The sequence below is a fragment of the Balaenoptera borealis genome (assembly GCF_965194805.1).
Source record: "Balaenoptera borealis genome assembly, chromosome: 2".
Lineage (NCBI taxonomy): Eukaryota > Metazoa > Chordata > Mammalia > Artiodactyla > Balaenopteridae > Balaenoptera > Balaenoptera borealis.
Window position 1 is genome coordinate 90382027 of NC_138867.1, and position 18589 is coordinate 90400615.

Consider the following 18589-nt stretch of genomic DNA (forward strand, 5'->3'; position numbering starts at 1 on the left):
AAAGGAAACAACAGACCAATATCTATCATGAACATAGATGCAAAAATCCTTAATACACTATGAAGAAATAAAATCCAACAGTGTAGAAAAAGAATTTATATACTTAGACCAAGTGGAATTTTTTTCAGGTGTGAAAGGCTGGTTCAATATTTGAAAATCAGTTAATGGAATCCACTATATCAGGAAATTAAAAAAGAAAAATTACATGAGCATATGAATAGATGCAGAAAAAGCATTTGACAAAATCCAACACCAGTTGGGTTGGTTCTCAGTAAATGAGGAATAAAGGGGAACTTCCTCAACTTGATAAAAGATATCTACAAAAAACTTATAGCTGACATCATCCTTAATTGTGAGAAACTCATAACTTTCCCACTAAGATCAGGAGCAAGGGAAGGATGTCCGCCCTTACCAATGCTTGTCAACATAATACTGGAAATCTTAGCTAATGAAACAAGGCAAGAAAAAGAAATAAAATGTGTACAGATTGGGAATGAAGAAATAAAGCTGTCTTTGTTTACAGATGACATGGTTGTTCATCCAAGAGAATCAACAAAAAACTCTTGGAACTAATAAACAGTTATAGCAAGTTTGCAGGATACAGTGTTAGCATACAGAAGTCAGTCACTTCCCTATATATTAACAATGAACAGGTGGAATATGAAATTAAAAACACAATACCATTTACATTAGCACCTCAAAAAATGAAATACATAGGTATACAACTATCAAAATATGTACAAGATCTATAGGAGGACAATGACAGAACTCTGATGAGAGAAATCAAAGAAGAAATAATTGTAGAGATATCCCATGTTTGTGGATGAGAAACCTCAGTGTTGTCAAGATACAAATTATTCCCAATTTGAACTGTAGATTCAACAGTCCCAATCAAAATCTCGGGAAATGCCAAATTGATTCTAAAATTTATATGGAGAAACAATAGGCCCAGAATAGCCAACAGAATATTGAAGGAGAAGAACAAAATTGGAGAACCGACACTACCTGACTTCAAGATTTATCATAAAGACACAGTAATCGGGGAGAGCTTCAAGATGGCAGAAGAGTAAGACGTGGAGATCACCTTCCTCCCCACAAATACATCTACATGTGGAACAACTCCTACAAACACCTACTGAACGCTGGCAGAAGACCTCAGACCTCCCAAAAGGCAAGAAACTCCCCACATACCTGGGTAGGGTAAAAAAAAAAAAGAAAAAACAGAGACAAAAGAATAGGGACGGGACCTGCACCAGTGGGAGGGAGCTGTGAAGGAGGAAAGGTTTCCACACACTAGGAAGCCCCTAGTCTCACGGGCGGAGACTGCGGTGGCAGAGGGGGGAAGCTTCGGAGCCACGGAGGAGAGTGCAGCAACATGGGTGCAGAGGGCAAAGCGGAGAGATTCCCGCACAGAGGATCGGTGCCGACCAGCACTCACCAGCCCGAGAGGCTTGTCTGCTCACCCGCCGGGATGGGTGGGGACTGGGAGCTGAGGCTCTGGCTTCAGAGGTCAGCTCCCAGGGAGAGGACTGGGGTTGGCTGCGTGAACACAGCCTGAAGGGGGCTAGTGAGCCACAGCTAGCCAGGAGGGAGTCCGTGAAAAAGTCTGGAGCTGCTGAAGAGGCAAGAGACTTTTCCTTGCCTGTTTGTTTCCTGGTGCGCAAGGAGGGGGGATTAAGAGCGCCGCTTAAAGGAGCTCCAGAGACGGGCGCGAGCCGCAGCTATCAGCATGGACCCCAGAGACAGGCATGAGACACTAAGGCTGCTGCTGCAGCCACCAAGAAGCCTGTGTGCAAGCACAGGTCACTATCCACACCTCCCCTCCCGGGAACCTGTGCAGCCCACCACTGCCAGGGTCCCGTGACCCAGGGACAACTTCCCTGGGAGAACACACAGCACGCCTCAGGCTGGTGCAATGTCAGGCTGCCTCTGCCGCCTCAGGCTCGCCGCACATTCCTACCCCTCCCTCCCCCGGCTGGAGTGAGCCAGAATCCTCTAATCAGCTGCTCCTTTAACCCCGTCCTGTCTGAGCTAAGAACAGGCGCCCTCAGGCGACCTACACGCAGAGGCAGGGTCAAATCCAAAGCTGAACACCAGGAGCTGTGCGAAAAAAGAAGAGAAAGGGAAATCTCTTGAGCAGGCTCAGGAGCAGCGGATTAAATCTCCACAATCAACTTGATGTACCCTGCATCTGTGGAATACCTGAATAGACAACAAATCATCTCTCCCAGAGATCTCCATCTCAACGCTAAGACCCAGCTCCACCCAGTGACCAGCAGACTCCAGTGCTGGATGCCCCATGCCAAACAACTAGCAAGACAGGAGCACAACCCCATCCATTAGCACAGAGGCTGCCTAAAATCATAATAAGGCCACAGACACCCCCAAACACACCACCAGACGTGGACCTGCCCACCAGAAAGACAAGATCCAGCCTCATCCACCAGAACACAGGCACTAGTCCCCTCCACCAGGAAGCGTACACAACCCACAGAACCAACCTTAGCCACTGGGGGCAGACACCAAAAACAACAGGAACTACGAACCTGCAGCCTGCAAAAAGGAGACCCCAAACACAGTAAGTTAAGCAAAGTGACAAGACAGAGAAACACACAGCAGATGAAGGAGCAAGGACAAAACCCACCAGACCTAACAAATGAAGAGGAAATAGGCAGTGTACCTGAGAAAGAATTCAGAATAATGATAGTAAGGATGATCCAAAATCTTGGAAATAGAATGGAGAAAATACAAGAAACGTTTAACAAGGACCTAGAAAAACTAAAGAGCAAACAAACAGTGATGAACAATACAATAAATGAAATAAAAAATTCTCTAGAAGGGATCAATAGTGGAATAACTGAGGCAGAAGATCGGATAAGTGACCTGGAAGATAAAATAGTGGAAATAACTACTGCAGAGCAGAATAAAGAAAAAAGAATGAAAAGAATTGAGGACAGTCTCAGAGACCTCTGGGACAACATTAAATGCACCAACATTCGAATTATAGGGGTCCCAGAAGAAGAAGAGAAAAAGAAAGGGACTGAGAAAATATTTGAAGAGATTATAGTCGAAAACTTCCCTAATATGGGAAAGCAAAACAGTCAATCAAGTCCAGGAAGCACAGAGAGTCCCATACAGGATAAATCCAAGGAGAAACATGCCAAGACACATATTAATCAAACTATCAAAAATTAAATACAAAGAAAAAATATTAAAAGCAGCAAGGGAAAAACAACAAACAACACACAAGGAAATCCCCAGAAGCTTAACAGCTGATCTTTCAGCAGAAACTCCACAAGCCAGAAGGGAGTGGCAGGACATATTTAAAGTGATGAAGGGGAAAAAACCTACAACCAAGATTACTCTAGCCCACAAGGATCTCATTCAGATTCGATGGAGAAATTAAAACCTTTACAGACAAGCAAAAGCTAAGAGAATTCAGCACCACCAAACCAGCTTTACAACAAATGCTAAAGGAACTTCTCTAGGCAGGAAACACAAGACAAGGCAAACCCCTACAGTATCAAACACAAAACAATTAAGAAAATGGTAATAGGGACATACATATCAATAATTACCTTAAATGTAAATGGATTAAATGCTCCAACCAAAAGACATAGACTGGATGAATGGATATGAAAACAAGACCCATATATATGCTGTTTACAAGAGACCCACTTCAGACCTAGGGACACATACAGACTGAAAGTGAGGGGATGGAAAAAGATATTCCATGCAAATGGAAATCAAAAGAAAGCTGGAGTAGCAATTCTCATATCAGACAAAATAGACTTTACAACAAAGACTATTACAGGAGACAAAGAATGACACTACATAATGATCAAGGGATCAATCCAAGAAGAAGATATAAGAATTGTAAATATTTATGCACCCAACATAGGAGCACCCCAATACATAAGGCAAGTACTAACAGCCATAAAAGAGGAAATCGAGAGTAACACAATCATAGTAGGGGATGTTAACACCCCACTTTCACCAATGGACAGATCGTCCAAAATGAAAATAAATAAGGAAACACAAGCTAAATGATACGTTAAACAAGATGGACTTAATTGATATTTATAGGACATTCCATCCAGAAACAACAGAATACACACTTCTTCTCAAGTGCTCATGGAACATTCTCCAGGATAGATCATATCTTGGGTCACAAATCAAGCCTTGGTAAATTTAAGAACATTGAAATCGTATCAAGTATCTTTGCCGACCACAACGCTATGAGACTAGATATCAATTACAGGAAAAGATCTGTAAAAAATACAAACACAAGGAGGCTAAAATACACTACTTAATAACCAAGTGACCACCGAAGAAATAAAAGAGGAAATCAAAAAATACCTAGAAACAAATGACAATGAAAACACGATGACCCAAAACCTATGGGATGCAGCAAAAGCAGTTCTAAGAGCTAAGTTTATAGCAATACAATCCTACCTCAAGAAACAAGAAACATCTCAAATAAACAACCTAACCTTACACCTAAAGCAATTAGAGAAAGAAGAACAAAAAAACCCCAAAGTTAGCAAAAGGAAAGAAGTCATAAAGATTAGATCAGAAAAAAATGAAAAAGAAATGAAGGAAACAATAGCAAAAATCAATGAAACTAAAAGCTGGTTCTTTGAGAAGATAAACAAAATTGATAAACCGTTAGCCAGACTCATCAAGAAAAAAAAGGAGAAGACTCAAATCAATAGAATTAGAAATGAAAAAGAAGTAACAACTGACACTGCAGATATACAAAGGATCATGAGAGATTACTACAAACAACTCTATGCCAATAAAATGGACAACCTGGAAGAAATGGACAAATTCTTAGAAATGCACAACCTGCCGAGACTGAACCAGGAAGAAATAGAAAATATGAACAGACCAATCACAAGCACTGAAACTAAAACTGTGATTAAAAATCTTCCAACAAACAAAAGCCCAGGAACAGATGGCTTCACAGGCGAATTCTATCAAACATTTAGAGAAGAGCTAACACCTATCCTTCTCAAACTTCCAAAATATAGCAGAGGGAGGGACACTCCCAAACTCATTCTATGAGGCCACCATCACCCTGATACCAAAACCAGACAAAGATGTTACAAAGAAAGAAAACTACAGGCCAATATCACTGATGAACATAGATGCAAAAATCCTCAACAAAATACTAGCAAACAGAATCCAACAACACATTAAAAGGATCATACACCATGATCAAGTGGGATTTATCCCAGGAATGCAAGGATTCTTCAATATATGCAAATCAATCAGTGTGATACACCATATTAACAAATTGAAGGAGTAAAACCATATGATTATATCAATAGATGCAGAGAAAGCTTTCGACAAAATTCAACACCCATTTATGATAAAAACCCTCCAGAAAGTAGGCATAGAGGGAACTTTCCTCAACATAATAAAGGCCATATATGACAAACCCACAGCCAACATTGTCCTCAATGTTTAAAAACTGAAACCATTTCCACTAAGATCAGGAACAAGACAAGGTTGCCCACTCTCACCACTATTATTCAACATAGTTTTGGAAGTTTTAGCCACAGCAATCAGAGAAGAAAAAGAAATAAAAGGAATACAAATTGGAAAAGAAGAAGTAAAACTGTCACTGTTTGCAGATGACATGATACTATACATAGAGAATCCTAAAGATGCTACCAGAAAACTACTAGAGCTAATCAATGAATTTGGTAAAGTAGCAGGATACAAAATTAATGCACAGAAGTCTCTTTCATTACTATACACTAATGATGAAAAATCTGAAAGAGAAATTAAGGAAACACTCTCATTTACCATTGCAACGAAGAGAATAAAATACCTAGGAATAAACCTACCTAAGGAGACAAAAGACCTGTATGCAGAAAATTATAAGACACTGATGAAAGAAATTAAAGATGATAGAAACAGATGGAGAGATATACCATGCTCTTGGACTGGAAGAATCAACAGTTTGAAAATGACTCTACTACCCAAAGCAATCTACAGATTCAATTCAATCCCTATCAAACTACCACTGGCATTTTTCACAGAACTAGAACAAAAAAATTTCACAATTTTTAATGATACACAAAAGACCCCGTATAGCCAAAGCAATCTTGAGAAAGAAAAATGGAGCTGGAGGAATCAGGCTCCCTGACTTCAGACTCTACTACAAAGCTACAGTAATCAAGACAGTATGGTACTGGCACAAAAAGAGAAATATAGATCAATGGAACACGATAGAAAGCCCAGAGATAAACCTTCCCACATATGGTCACCTTATCTTTGATAAAGGAGGCAAGAATATACAGTGGAGAAAAGACAGCCTCTTCAATAAGTGGTGCTGGGAAAACTGGACAGCTACATGTAAAAGAATTATATTAGAGCACTCCCTAACACCATACACAAAAATAAACTCAAAATGGATTAAAGACCTAAATGTAAGGCCAGACACTATCAAACTCTTAGAGGAAAACATAGGCAGAACACTCTATGACATAAATCACAGCAAGATCCTTTTTGACCCACCTCCTAGAGAAATGGAAATAAAAACAAAAATAAACAAATGGGACCCAATGAAACTTAAAAGCTTTTGCACAGCAAAGGAAACCATAAACAAGACCAAAAGACAACCCTCAGAATGGGAGAAAATATTTGCAAATGAATCAACGGACAAAGGATTAATCTCCAAAATTTACAAGCAGCTCATGCAGCTCAATATCAAAAAAGCAAACAACCCAATCCAAAAATGGGCAGAATATCTAAATAGACATTTCTCCAAAGAAGAGATACAGACTGCCAACAAACACATGAAAAGATGCTCAACATCACTAATCATCAGAGAAATTCAAATCAGAACTACAATGAGATATCATCTCACACTGGTCAGAATGGCCATAATCAAAAAATCATAATCAAAAAATCTGAAACAATAAATGCTGGAGAGGGTGTGGAGAAAAAGGAACCTTCTTGCACTGTTGGTGGGAACGTAAATTGATACAGCCACTATGGAGAACAGTATGGAGGTTCCTTAAAGAACTAAAAATAGAACTACCGTACAACTGAGCAATCCCACTACTGGGCATATACCCTGAGAAAACCATAATTCAAGGAGTCATGTACCACAGTGTTCACTGCAGCTCTGTTTACAATAGCCAGGACATGGAAGCAACCTAAGTGTCCATCACCAGATGAATGGATAAAGAAGATGTGGCACATACATACATGGAATATTTCTCAGCCATAAAAAGAAAAGAAAGTGAGTTATTTGTAGTGAGGTGGATGGACCTAGAGTCTGTCATACAGAGTGAAGTAAGTCAGAAGGAGAAAAACAAATACCATATGCTAACACATATATATGGAATCTAAAAAAAAAAAAAAATCGTGAAGAACCTAGGGGCAAGATGGGAATAAAGATGCAGACCTACTAGAGAATGGAGTTGAGGATATGGGGAGGGGGAAGGGTAAGCTGGGACAAAGTGAAAGTGTGGCATGGGCATATGTACACTACCAAATGTAAAATAGATAGCTAGTGGGAAGCAGCCCCATAGCACAAGGAGATCAGTTTGGTGCTTTGCGACCACCTTGAGAGGTGGGGTAGGGAGGGTGGGAGGGAGGGAGATGCAAAAGGGAAGAGATATGGGGATATAAGTATATGTATAACTGATTCACTTTGTTGTAAAGCAGAAACTAACACACCATTGTAAAGCAATTATACTTCAAATAGATGTTAAAAAAAATTATTCTGATACTTTTCTCTGGATAATGAGTATTTGGCTTATGACTTGATGCATATCTATATAGGTGTGTATATATATATATGTAAATATCTTAATATATGAAAGATAATTAAAGGAGTATTTTAAATTAAAAAAAATACAGTAATCAAGATAGTTTGGTATTTGTGAAAGACAATAGACAAACAAATAGATCAGTGGAACAGAATAGAGAGGGAGAGTCAGAAGTAGATCCACATAATTGTAGTTAACTGATCTGTGACAAAGGGGCAAAGTCAACACAGGGGAGAGAAGTTAATATTTTCAACAAATGGTGCTGGAACAAGGGACCTCCATGTGTAAAAAAACGAATCTAGACACATACTTTACACCAGTCAGAAAAATTAACTCAAAATGGATCACAGATCTAAATGTAAAATGTAATACTACAAAACACCTAGAAGATAAATAGGAGAAAACCTAGATGACCTCGGTTATGAATATGACTTTTTAGATACAACACCAAAGGCATGATCCATGAAGAAATAATTGATAAGGTGGAATTCCTCAAAATTTTAAAGCTTCTCTGTTTTCCTTCCTTTCTTTCTTTCCTCCTCTCTCCCTGTACCGCATGACTTGTGTGATCTTAGTTCCCTGACCAGGGATTGAACCTGGGCCCTCAGCCTTGAGAGCACAGATTTCTAACCAGTTGACCACCAGGGAATTCCCTCCTTTCTTTCTTTTTTAAAACATTATAACTCCACAGAAATGTGTGTGACACGTGTTGCAAATGGCAAAGGAACACATTTGTTTTCATTCAGAGAAATTCTACTTAACATTGGACGTGAGTCATGGTATGAAACTGTGCCTCCAATCTCAAAGGGTATGTCATCTTTAGTACAGAATTTAAGGGAAAGTAAGAGCATTGGAAGTGAAACCCAAAAGGGTCTCAGGCACACTCTGGGTGGTCTATAAGCAAGTATGGAACTATAATGACTTCATAAGTTTAAAAGATATAATGAACTCAAAGCAGCCTGATAGGCAAGATAAAATGAACCAGATTGGCAAAATTCTCAGACAGGTTTCAACAACAGACATCAATGTGATACAACAGTTTAAAAGTATGCAAAATGGAAAATAGTTTGAGCCCCTGAGACCAGAGCAGTAACTGTGATGGGCAATCACGCAGATGGAAGTGTCCATATTTCTTGCCTGCTTCAAGCAATATATATATATACATTATATATATATATATAATGTATATATATCATATATATTGTATTCAGGTTCTCCTCAAAAAAATAAAAAATAAAACTTCTGCTCTGCAAAATACAATATCAAAGGAATGAGAAGATAAGCCATAGACTGGGAGAAAATATTTGCAAAGGCACATTTGATAAAAGACTGTTATCTAAAATACACAAATAACTCTTCCCTGGTGGCACAATGGTTAAGAATCTGCCTGCCAATGCAGGGGACATAGGTTTGATCCCTGGTCCAAGAAGATCCCACATGCTGCGGAGCAACTAATCCCGTGAGCCGCAACTACCGAGCCTGCACTCTAGAGCCTGCGAGCCACAACTGCTGAGCCCATGCGCTGCAACTACTCAAGCCCGCATGCCGCAACTGCTTAGCCCACGTGCTGCAACTACTGAAACCTGCATGTCTAGAGCCCGTGCTCCACACAAGAGAAGCTACCACAATGAGAAGCCTGTGAACCACAACAAAGAGTAGCCCCCGCTCGCTGCAATTAGAGAAAGCCTGCGCCCAGCAATGGGGACCCAACACAGCCAAAAATAAATAAAATTAATAAATAAAATACACAAAGAACTCTTAAAAGTCTACTAAGAAAACCAGCAACCTGATTAAAAAACAAACACCTCACCAAAGAAGATATACAGATGGCAAATAAGCACATAAAAAGTTGCTCAACATCATATGTCATCAGGGAAATGCAAATTGAAGGAACAATGAGATACCACTACGCATCTATTAGAATGCCCCAAATCCAGAACGTTGACAACACCCAATACTGGTGAGGTTGTGGAGCAACAGGAACTCTCATTCATTGCTGGTGGGAATGCAAAATAATCCAGCCACTTTGGAAGGCAGTTTGGCTGTTTCTTACAGAATTAAAAATACTCTTACCATAGGACCCAGCAATTGAGCTCCTTAGTATTTACCCAGAGGAGTTGAAAACATATGTCTACACTAAAGCCCACACATAGCTGTTTATAACAGCTTTATTCATAATTGTCAAAACTTGGAAGCTACCAAGAAGTCCTTTAGTAAGTGAGTGGATAAACTGTAGTGCATCCAGACAATGGAATAATATTCAGAGCTCAAAGGAAATGAGCTACCAAGCCACAGAAAGACATGGAGGAACCTTAAATGCATATTACTAAGTGAAAGAAGCCAATCTGAAAAATATGTATGATTCTAACTATATAATATTCTGGAAAAGTCAAAACTATGAAGACAGTAAAAAGATAATTGGTTCCCAGGGGTTAGTGAATAGGTGGAGCACAGAGGGTTTTATGACAGTGAAACAACTGTGTGTGGTACTATAATGGTGGATACATGTCATTATATGTTTGTTCAAAACCATAAAATGTACACCAAGAGTGGAACTTAATGTAAACTATGGACTTGTGTGATAATGATGTGTCATTGTAGGTTTATCAGTTGTAAAAATGTACAAACATACTCTAGTGGAGTATGTTGATAATCAGGGAGGCTGTGCATGAGTCAGGGTAAAAGACAACTGGGGAATCTCCGTACTTTGTGCTAAATTTGGCTGTGATACTAAAACTGCTCTAAAAGGTAAAGTCCATTAAAAACAAAATGTTAACCAGTGAGGTTCTTTTTAAAAGGGAATGATTTGAACTCATTTATATCTATATCATAGTTGTAGATATTTTTGTTTATTTACACAGTGCAATCCTCCATGCTGTCAAGAACATTTGTGATGCAGAATTTGTTTAAAGTGGGCTCTGGGATTTTCTTCCAAGTTGCTTATGCCCCTTTAGCAAGTTTCTAATGCTGCTGATTTCTTACTCTTCTCAGAAGGCTTATTAGAAGTTTTTCAGATACAATCTAAGACTCTCAGTTTTTTCTCAAATGCTTGTTATGGCTTTTTGACTACAGAGTCAAGGACTTGGATTTGTCTAGCCTTTCTGTAGAAATGATAACCAAGTTCATGTGTGCATGCAGTGACCACTGTCATGATTGCTGCCTGGCCAGCAATGATTGTTAGGTACATCTTTTCAGAGATGTTACAATGTGAAAAAACAAATCATGTTAGAACTGGTGAATTATGACAACTCAGAGTTATTCTGTACAATTAAAATAAGTATTTTAAATTATTTTTTTATTAGAGAAAATATTTTTGTACACAGCAATTAATTATTGGCCTTTACATTTTAGATGATGACAGCACTATTTCATGATCTGCTCTTCTTTTTAGGAAATGTTTTTTTTTTTCATATGCTGTTGAATTTATCACCGATTTCTAAGCTAATTTTAGTTTATTGGTTATGATTGTATATTAAAGAGCACCTCTGACCCATAAGCAGTAAAATATGCATCTGTTAATGCTTTGGAATTTAAGTTCTTGACTGATATAAATTTAAGCATTAAAAAATGTTTTTTCATTTCTCTTTTTGACAGGTCACCAAGACAGAATTAGAGAAATTAAAAACAAGCTATAGACAATTAATAAAAGAAATGAATTCTGCCAAAGAGAAATATAAAGAAGCTGTAGCTAAAGGTATGATGCAATTATAAAAAATGTTTATTTTAGTGATTTTTATTCTTATCATTTGAAAGTTATCTTTATAAGTGGTGGAATGATTCCACTTAGACCAATTCACATTTAAAAAATATTAAAATAAGCCAAAATAGACTAATTACCAAACTATGTAATAAGTATTTCTTTTTTTGTTTTGTTTTTTTAAAATAATGGAAACTATTTTTGAGTAGTTCATACTATTAATAGAATTATTCAGTACTTGTAATAGAATGCAAGGAATGTTTAAATTTTTCTCATAGGCTTTAGATTTATTTACTTAATTACTGAGTACTAAATAAGAAAAATAAAGTTGTATTTGTTTAGAAGCTTTTATTGATCCTCTTTTTACCTGTATTTAAATGCCATTAAAATCACAAGTCATTTTATAGCTTAGTTCTGCTTTCATAGCTTAATTTTATATCTATATTGTACTAAAATTTTCATAATAAGCTTTGGAAGTAAATGGAAAGAGAAACATTATGTTTTAATCAAAGATTTGTGGTTATAGTTTTTAAATGTGACTAAATAGTCTTCATATTTAGATTTTTTTTAATTATAAAATTTTTGTTGTTTTCTGGTTAAATAGAAGCATTATTAGCAACTCTTTTTAAAACATTTTTTTAATTATTAAATTTACCTTTCTCATTTATTAATGTATTTTCTCTTTTTCTTTTACTTGTATATTATTTTGTCATTTGGTTGAGGTAAATGAAATAAACAGCTCCTATATTTGGATATACCTTACACAATGAAAATACTGTGTTTTTGTTGTTATTCCCAGTAGACTAGAAGGGAGACTGATTTCGATGCAGTTTCCCCCCCTCCTCCCTTTCTGTCTCCCTTTCCCTCCTCCTCTTGCTCCTCCCTACTTCCTTCCTCTCCTTCCTTCTCTGTCCCTCCCCTTCTCTCCCTTGCCCTCCCTTCTCCCAGTGTTCCCTTCAGCATTTACTTTGTGTCTCCCTTTCTCCCTGTCTCCATCCCTCCCACATTTATTTCACGTTTCTGCTTCTTGCAGTGTTTCTAGATGAATTAGTATTCACAGTTTACTTATTTTTACTTATTTTTCTTGTACCTCAACCAGCATTTTGAGATTACGATCTCTTTTTAATGCAAACATATCTTTTAAAATGCTTTTGTAATTCAGTTATGTAAGTTATTTAAGTGAAGAAAAGAAAAAATGCAATAGTGGAAAGATGAGTCAGTCTTTGGAGTCAGATAGTCTTAGATGTAAGTTCCAATGTTGTATGATTATTTCATAATTTTCAAACTTTGTATACCTAATTATTATTCCTTTTTTATTTTAAAGAGTGCTTTATATAATCAAGAAGTATTTACTGAGCATTTGCTATCTTTAAGTTATTGAGATTCAAACATTCAAGGAGCTTACCCACTTCTAGTTGATATTCTAACTTGGGAACTGCAAGTCTTTACTGTTTTTCAAAATTTAGTCTTTATACAAGGGATCCCTTGCTAAACCATCAAGAGTGATTCAGAAATAGTTTTGTACATTGAGCATTACTACTCAATCTGTCAAAGGGTTATTTTTATAAAGTTCATTACATAATGCTTGGCTAGCATTCTCAAATTAGTTTCCTATATTATAAATATCCACACATTAAATTCACCCAGAGCAAGTGGTGACTTAATCCAACTATATTGTAATCCATCTATGCGAAGTATATCACACTAGGTCTATATCTGTTGGAGAATGATTAGTTAGGAAAAGAAGTACATAATTACTCCCAAGTGTTTGATACCTACTTTTAAAGACATAGTTTTTGTTTAAAAAATGAAATCTAATTCTGATATCATAATAAAGTTTTAAATAGTTCTTGTACCTAAAGTTTATATTATCAAAGATTATTCACAGGTAATAATTGTTCTTTATTACTTATCTTTATTATTTATTATAGAGATAAAATACCATTCAGTGTTGTATCAGTAGTAAGAAGGCAACTAGAAAATCTGAAGACCATAGTTTTAATTGATCTTAAGAAATGTATTATTTGACTGAGTCTCCTGAAGTTAAAATATGTGAGCTTATTTACATTTTCTTTCTAAAGGTATTAGTGATAGTACTTTTTTATTTTCAAGAATTTGATTACTCCCATTAAATCAATTTATAATGTATAGAGTATATACTTTTAAAGTAAGTTCTTATATAACTATGTAAACGCATGAGACATATGTGAATTCCCCTTTTATAATCACAACTATCTTTATACTCATGATTACATGAAAAAGTATAAAATCATATTTTTGAAAATTTTGTATCTGTTTTCAAACTCCTTCTTCTAACTTTAACATGGAAATAGGTTTTTTTTTGTGAAGTTATTTACTCTTTATAAGAATGATGTGTTGGCAAATTCTTCCAACATTTACCGGCTTTATGTCAGAACCTTAGTTTATCTGGAGAGGCCACACCAGGCCATTTCTGGAATAGGCTCTAGGAATTGCTGGGGCACTGGTGGTGGATACCCAAGCTGTGGCTCTGGCATTCAGAGTCGTTGCTTTAGACATTAGGAGGTCTTGGAAAAGCTATTTAAAAACCCAATCTGATATATAGTGTCCAGCTTGAGGAGACAAGGCTTTGGGGGAGATAGGACCCAGAAATAGCTCCTATAGTAAGTAAGGGTTAAATTCTGGATTTGATCAAGAATTGGTTTGGAATCAAGGGTTCAGTTACTGCAACTGGAGGTTCAGCAGCAGTAGCAGATGAGCTGGAAACCTGGGTTAATACTGAAATTCCAAACTCCTGACCCCTGCTGTATGGATTAAACAAAATACTTTAAATTTTCAATGTTAGAATTTATATCCAAAGGAACACTGATTTATGTTGTCTAATGTAAAATATAACATTCATTTGTAATATGAATATAGCACCATTTTAGTTAAATTTTTTGGTATTGAATAATATACCCTAAATATCAAAGTCATTTTGCTCTATGCTGTGTCAAGGGAACAAATGTTTGTCTTAAATTGACTTGGACTAATTTGGACATTAGTCTATTGATTATTATTTATAACATGTATGCTGAGAACAACCAAAATAATTTTAGCCTATTGAGCTGAAGTTAATAGAGTGTTTCATGATAGCATGGAATAATAAGTTCTTGAATGCAAAATACACAGGTTTTACTTTCCTATAGCATATTAAGTTCTGAATACATTTAGTTAGTTAAACACATTGTTAGGTTTGCCATAAAACAATTTTGTGAATCCATAAAGCTTGTGTCCAAACTAAGGTTCTGACATAATGGCTGTAAATGAAAACATTTGCCGTCACATCATCTTTATAAAGAGTAGATGACTTCTCAAAAGACTCCTATAAGACCATATTGTCTATGAACAAAGACAGTTTTCCTCTTCCTTTTCAATCTGGATGTCTTTTTTTTTTTTCTTTTTCTTGCCTAATTGCCCTAGCTAGACCCTCCAGTATAGTGTTGAACAGACATAGAAAGAGCAAACATGTTTGCCTTGTCCCTGATCTTAGGGGAAAGACTTTCATCATAAATATGAAGTTAACTGTAGTTTTTCAAAGGTTTTTCTTTTTCTTTAAAAATTAATTAATTAATTAATTAATTAATTAATTTTTGGCTGTGTTGGGTCTTCGTTTCTGTGCGAGGGCTTTCTCCAGTTGTGGCAAGCGGGGGCTACTCTTCATCACGGTGTGCGGGCCTCTCACTATCGCGGCCTCTCTTGTTGCGGAGCACAGGCTCCAGACGCGCAGGCTCAGTAGTTGTGGCTCACGGGCCTAGTTGCTACGTGGTGTGTGGGATCTTCCCAGACCAGGGCTCGAACCCGTGTCCCCTGCATTGGCAGGCAGATTCTCAACCACTGCGCCACCAGGGAAGCCTGGTTTTTCCTTTTATCGGGTTGAAGAAGTTCCTTTTTATTCCTGCTTAAGAATGGATGTTATATTTTGTCAAATGCTTTTTCTATATCTGTGGAGATGGATATTTTTTTTCTTCTTTTACCTTGATATGGTGAATTATTTTGATTGATTTTTAAAATATTATACCAACTTCACATTCCTGGAATAAACTCCTCTTGGTTATGATGTATTATTATTTTTTATGTTGTTTGATATGGTTGGCTAAGTTTTTTTGGATTTTCAAATTTGTCTGTTTCTTTTACTATCTTTGTCTCATTTTTGTATAAGGATAATACTGTCCTCTGCATGATTGCCCCCTCTTAGAAATATTTCTGTTTAATTCTTAATATTTCTTAAATATTGGTAGAATTCACTTGTGAAGCCATCTGGGTCTGCTTGCTTTATTTTTTTCTTTTTTGCTAAGATTTTTAAACTATAAATTCAATTTCTTTAATTGATATAGGCTATTCTGTTTATCTTTTTCTTTGAGTTTTAGTAGGTTGTATCTTTCAAGGAATTGTCCACTTCATTTGTTTAATTTATTGGTACCAAGGTGTTCAGAATACTCCCTTATCCACCTTTTTATATTTGTAGAATCTGTGGTGATATTTTTTTTCTCATTTTTGTTATTGGTACTTTGTGTCTTCTCTTTTTTTCCTAATCATTTTGGCTAGAGGTTTATCAATTTTATTAATCTTCTCAAAGATCGGCTTTATGCTTTATTTTCTTTCTATTTTTCTGCTTTCTATTTAATTGATTTATCTCTAATCTTTGTTTTTTTTTTTTCCTTCTGCTTGCTTTAGGCTTAGTTTGCACCAGTTTTTCTATTTTTTCTTTTTTTTTTTAATGTGGAAGCTAACTAAGATCATTGATTTGAGAATTATCTTCTTTTCTAATATAAGCATTTAGTGCTATGAATTTACCTAAGGACTGTTTTAGCAACATTCCATACATTTGTATATATTGTGTCTTCATTTTTCTTCAGTTCAAAATACTTAAAGTATTTCCTTTTGGCCTTTTTTTTTCTTTGATACATAGGTTATTTAGAAATGTATTTGGTTTCCTAAAATTTTGACATTAAAAAAAGTTTCTATTTTTCATTTATAATTTAATTTCATTTAGTCTGAGAATATTCTTTTTGTGACTTTATTCCTTTTACATTTATGAATACATGTTATATGTCCCATAGTATGGTTTATCTTGGTAAATGCTTCATGTGCACTTGATAAGAATATGTATTCTGCTGTTGTTGGTTGCAGTGGTCTATATTGCTATCTTGGGCCAGTGGTTAATAGTGTTATTAAAAATTTTTATGTTGTTACAGATTTTCTGTCTACTTGTTCCATCAATTACTGAGAGAGGGCAATTGAAATCTCCCACTGTAATTGTAGATTTGTCTATTTCTTCTCATAGTTTTGTCAGTTTTTTGCTTAATGTATTTTGAAATTCTTGTTATTGGGTGTAAAAGTAGTCATGATTGTTGTATCCTCTTGATGCCCTGGCCCTTTTGTCGTATGAAATGACCTTTATTATCCCTGGTAGTATTCTTTGCTGTGTTATCTGTTCTATCTGATATTAATATTAGATACTTTGATTAGTGTTTACATGATATATCTTTTTTTCATCCTTTTACTTCAACATTTTTTAGTCTTTATATAGTTGAAGTGCACCATATAATTAGGTCTTGCTTTTTTATCTTGATAATCTTTACATTTTAATTGGGATAGTTAGACTATAGTTAACGTGACTGATTTTGACAATGTTAGGTTTAAATCTGTCATCTTGCAGTTTTTTTTTCTCTTTGTTTTATCAGTTCTTTATTCTCCTTTTCCTTTTTTCTGCCTTCTTTTGGATTAATTGAAAAAAATTTATTAAGATTCCCATTTATCTCCTTTGTTGTCTTATTAGCTGTAACTTTTTCTTTTGTTATTTTATTTTTGCTTTACCATAGTATACCTTCAAGTGATATTATATCACCTTGTGTATAATAAGGAATCCTTACACTGGTATAGTCTTCCTATATTTGTGCTATTGTTGTGATATATTTTACTTTTGCATATGTTTTTAAGTTTGTACTATATTGTTAATATTTTTGTTTTTGTTTAGTCAAGTATCTTTAAAATTATAATAAAACAACTTATATGTTTATCCATGTAGTTATCTTTCCTAGCATTCTTTATTCCATCTGGTATCATTTTACTTTTGCCTGAATGACTTACTTTAACATTTCTTGTAAGTCTACACGTAGTAAGTTCTTTCAGCTTTTGTACATCTGAAAAAGTTTTAATTTCACCTTTGATTTTGAAATATATTTTTGTAGGGTATAGAATTTTCTTTTAGCAGGTGGTTTTTTCCCTGTTGGATCTTTAAAGATGTTGCCCTTTGGTCATGTCAAGGAGAAATCTGTTCTCATACTTTTCTTTGTTGCTCTACATGTTTTATATCCCTTTGGCAGCTTTTAGGATTTCCTTTTTATTGTTGATTTTGAGCAATTTGATTATGATGTGCCTTCCTGTAAGTTTTTTTTTCTCCTTCTGTTTGTGGGTTTTGAGCTTCTTATACCTGAGGGTTTATAATTTTCATCAAATTTGGAAAACTTTCAGCTGTTATTTCTTCACGTATATTTTCTGTCTACGTCTCTCTTTCTGCTCTCCTTTGAAGACTCCAGTTACATGTGTATTAGGCTGTTTGTATTTGCCTCACAGCCAACTGATGGTCTGTTTATTTTTTTCCCCTTGTCTTTTTTGCTTTCTGTTTCATTTTGGTAGTTTCTATGATTATATCTACAATTTTACTAATCTCGTTTTCTGCAGTGTCTAATCTCCCTTTAATCTCATGTAGTATATTTTTCATCTTAGGCATTATAAATTTTGCCTGGATAATTATGATGTGGGTCTTTTCTTAAATCATCCATGTGTCTACTTAACACATTAACTTAAGTTTTACAGTCTTAGTGGACTTCATCGTCTTTCTTCATTTGTTCTGAAAGTTGTTATGAGTTTATTCACTCCCAGATTTCTTTTTGGTTCACTGTAATCTCCACTTTTTTTTTTCCCCCCAATTCATTCTCCCCACCCCAACTTCCCCCCCTTGGTGTCCATATGTTTGTTCTCTACATCTGTGTCTCTATTTCTGCCTTGCAAACCGGTTAACCTGTACCATTTTTCTAGATTCCACATGTATGCGTTAATACACAATATTTGTTTTTCT

The 18589-nt window shown here is 35.8% G+C and overlaps 1 protein-coding gene and 1 long non-coding RNA gene across 11 annotated transcripts in view; both read left to right on the forward strand.

Annotated features, from left to right (window-relative positions):
- FER (FER tyrosine kinase) overlaps positions 1-18589 on the forward strand; it is a 457469-nt gene that overhangs the window by 92410 nt on the left and 346470 nt on the right. For all 10 annotated transcript variants that reach the window (XM_082376336.1, XM_082376339.1, XM_082376338.1 and 7 more), the window contains one exon: positions 11385-11484. In XM_082376336.1, the coding sequence (XP_082232462.1) occupies positions 11385-11484 (100 nt within the window). The remainder of the gene's footprint in view (positions 1-11384; positions 11485-18589) is intronic.
- LOC309622615 overlaps positions 1-18589 on the forward strand; it is a 463955-nt gene that overhangs the window by 69424 nt on the left and 375942 nt on the right. The gene's annotated exons all lie outside the window — the stretch shown is intronic.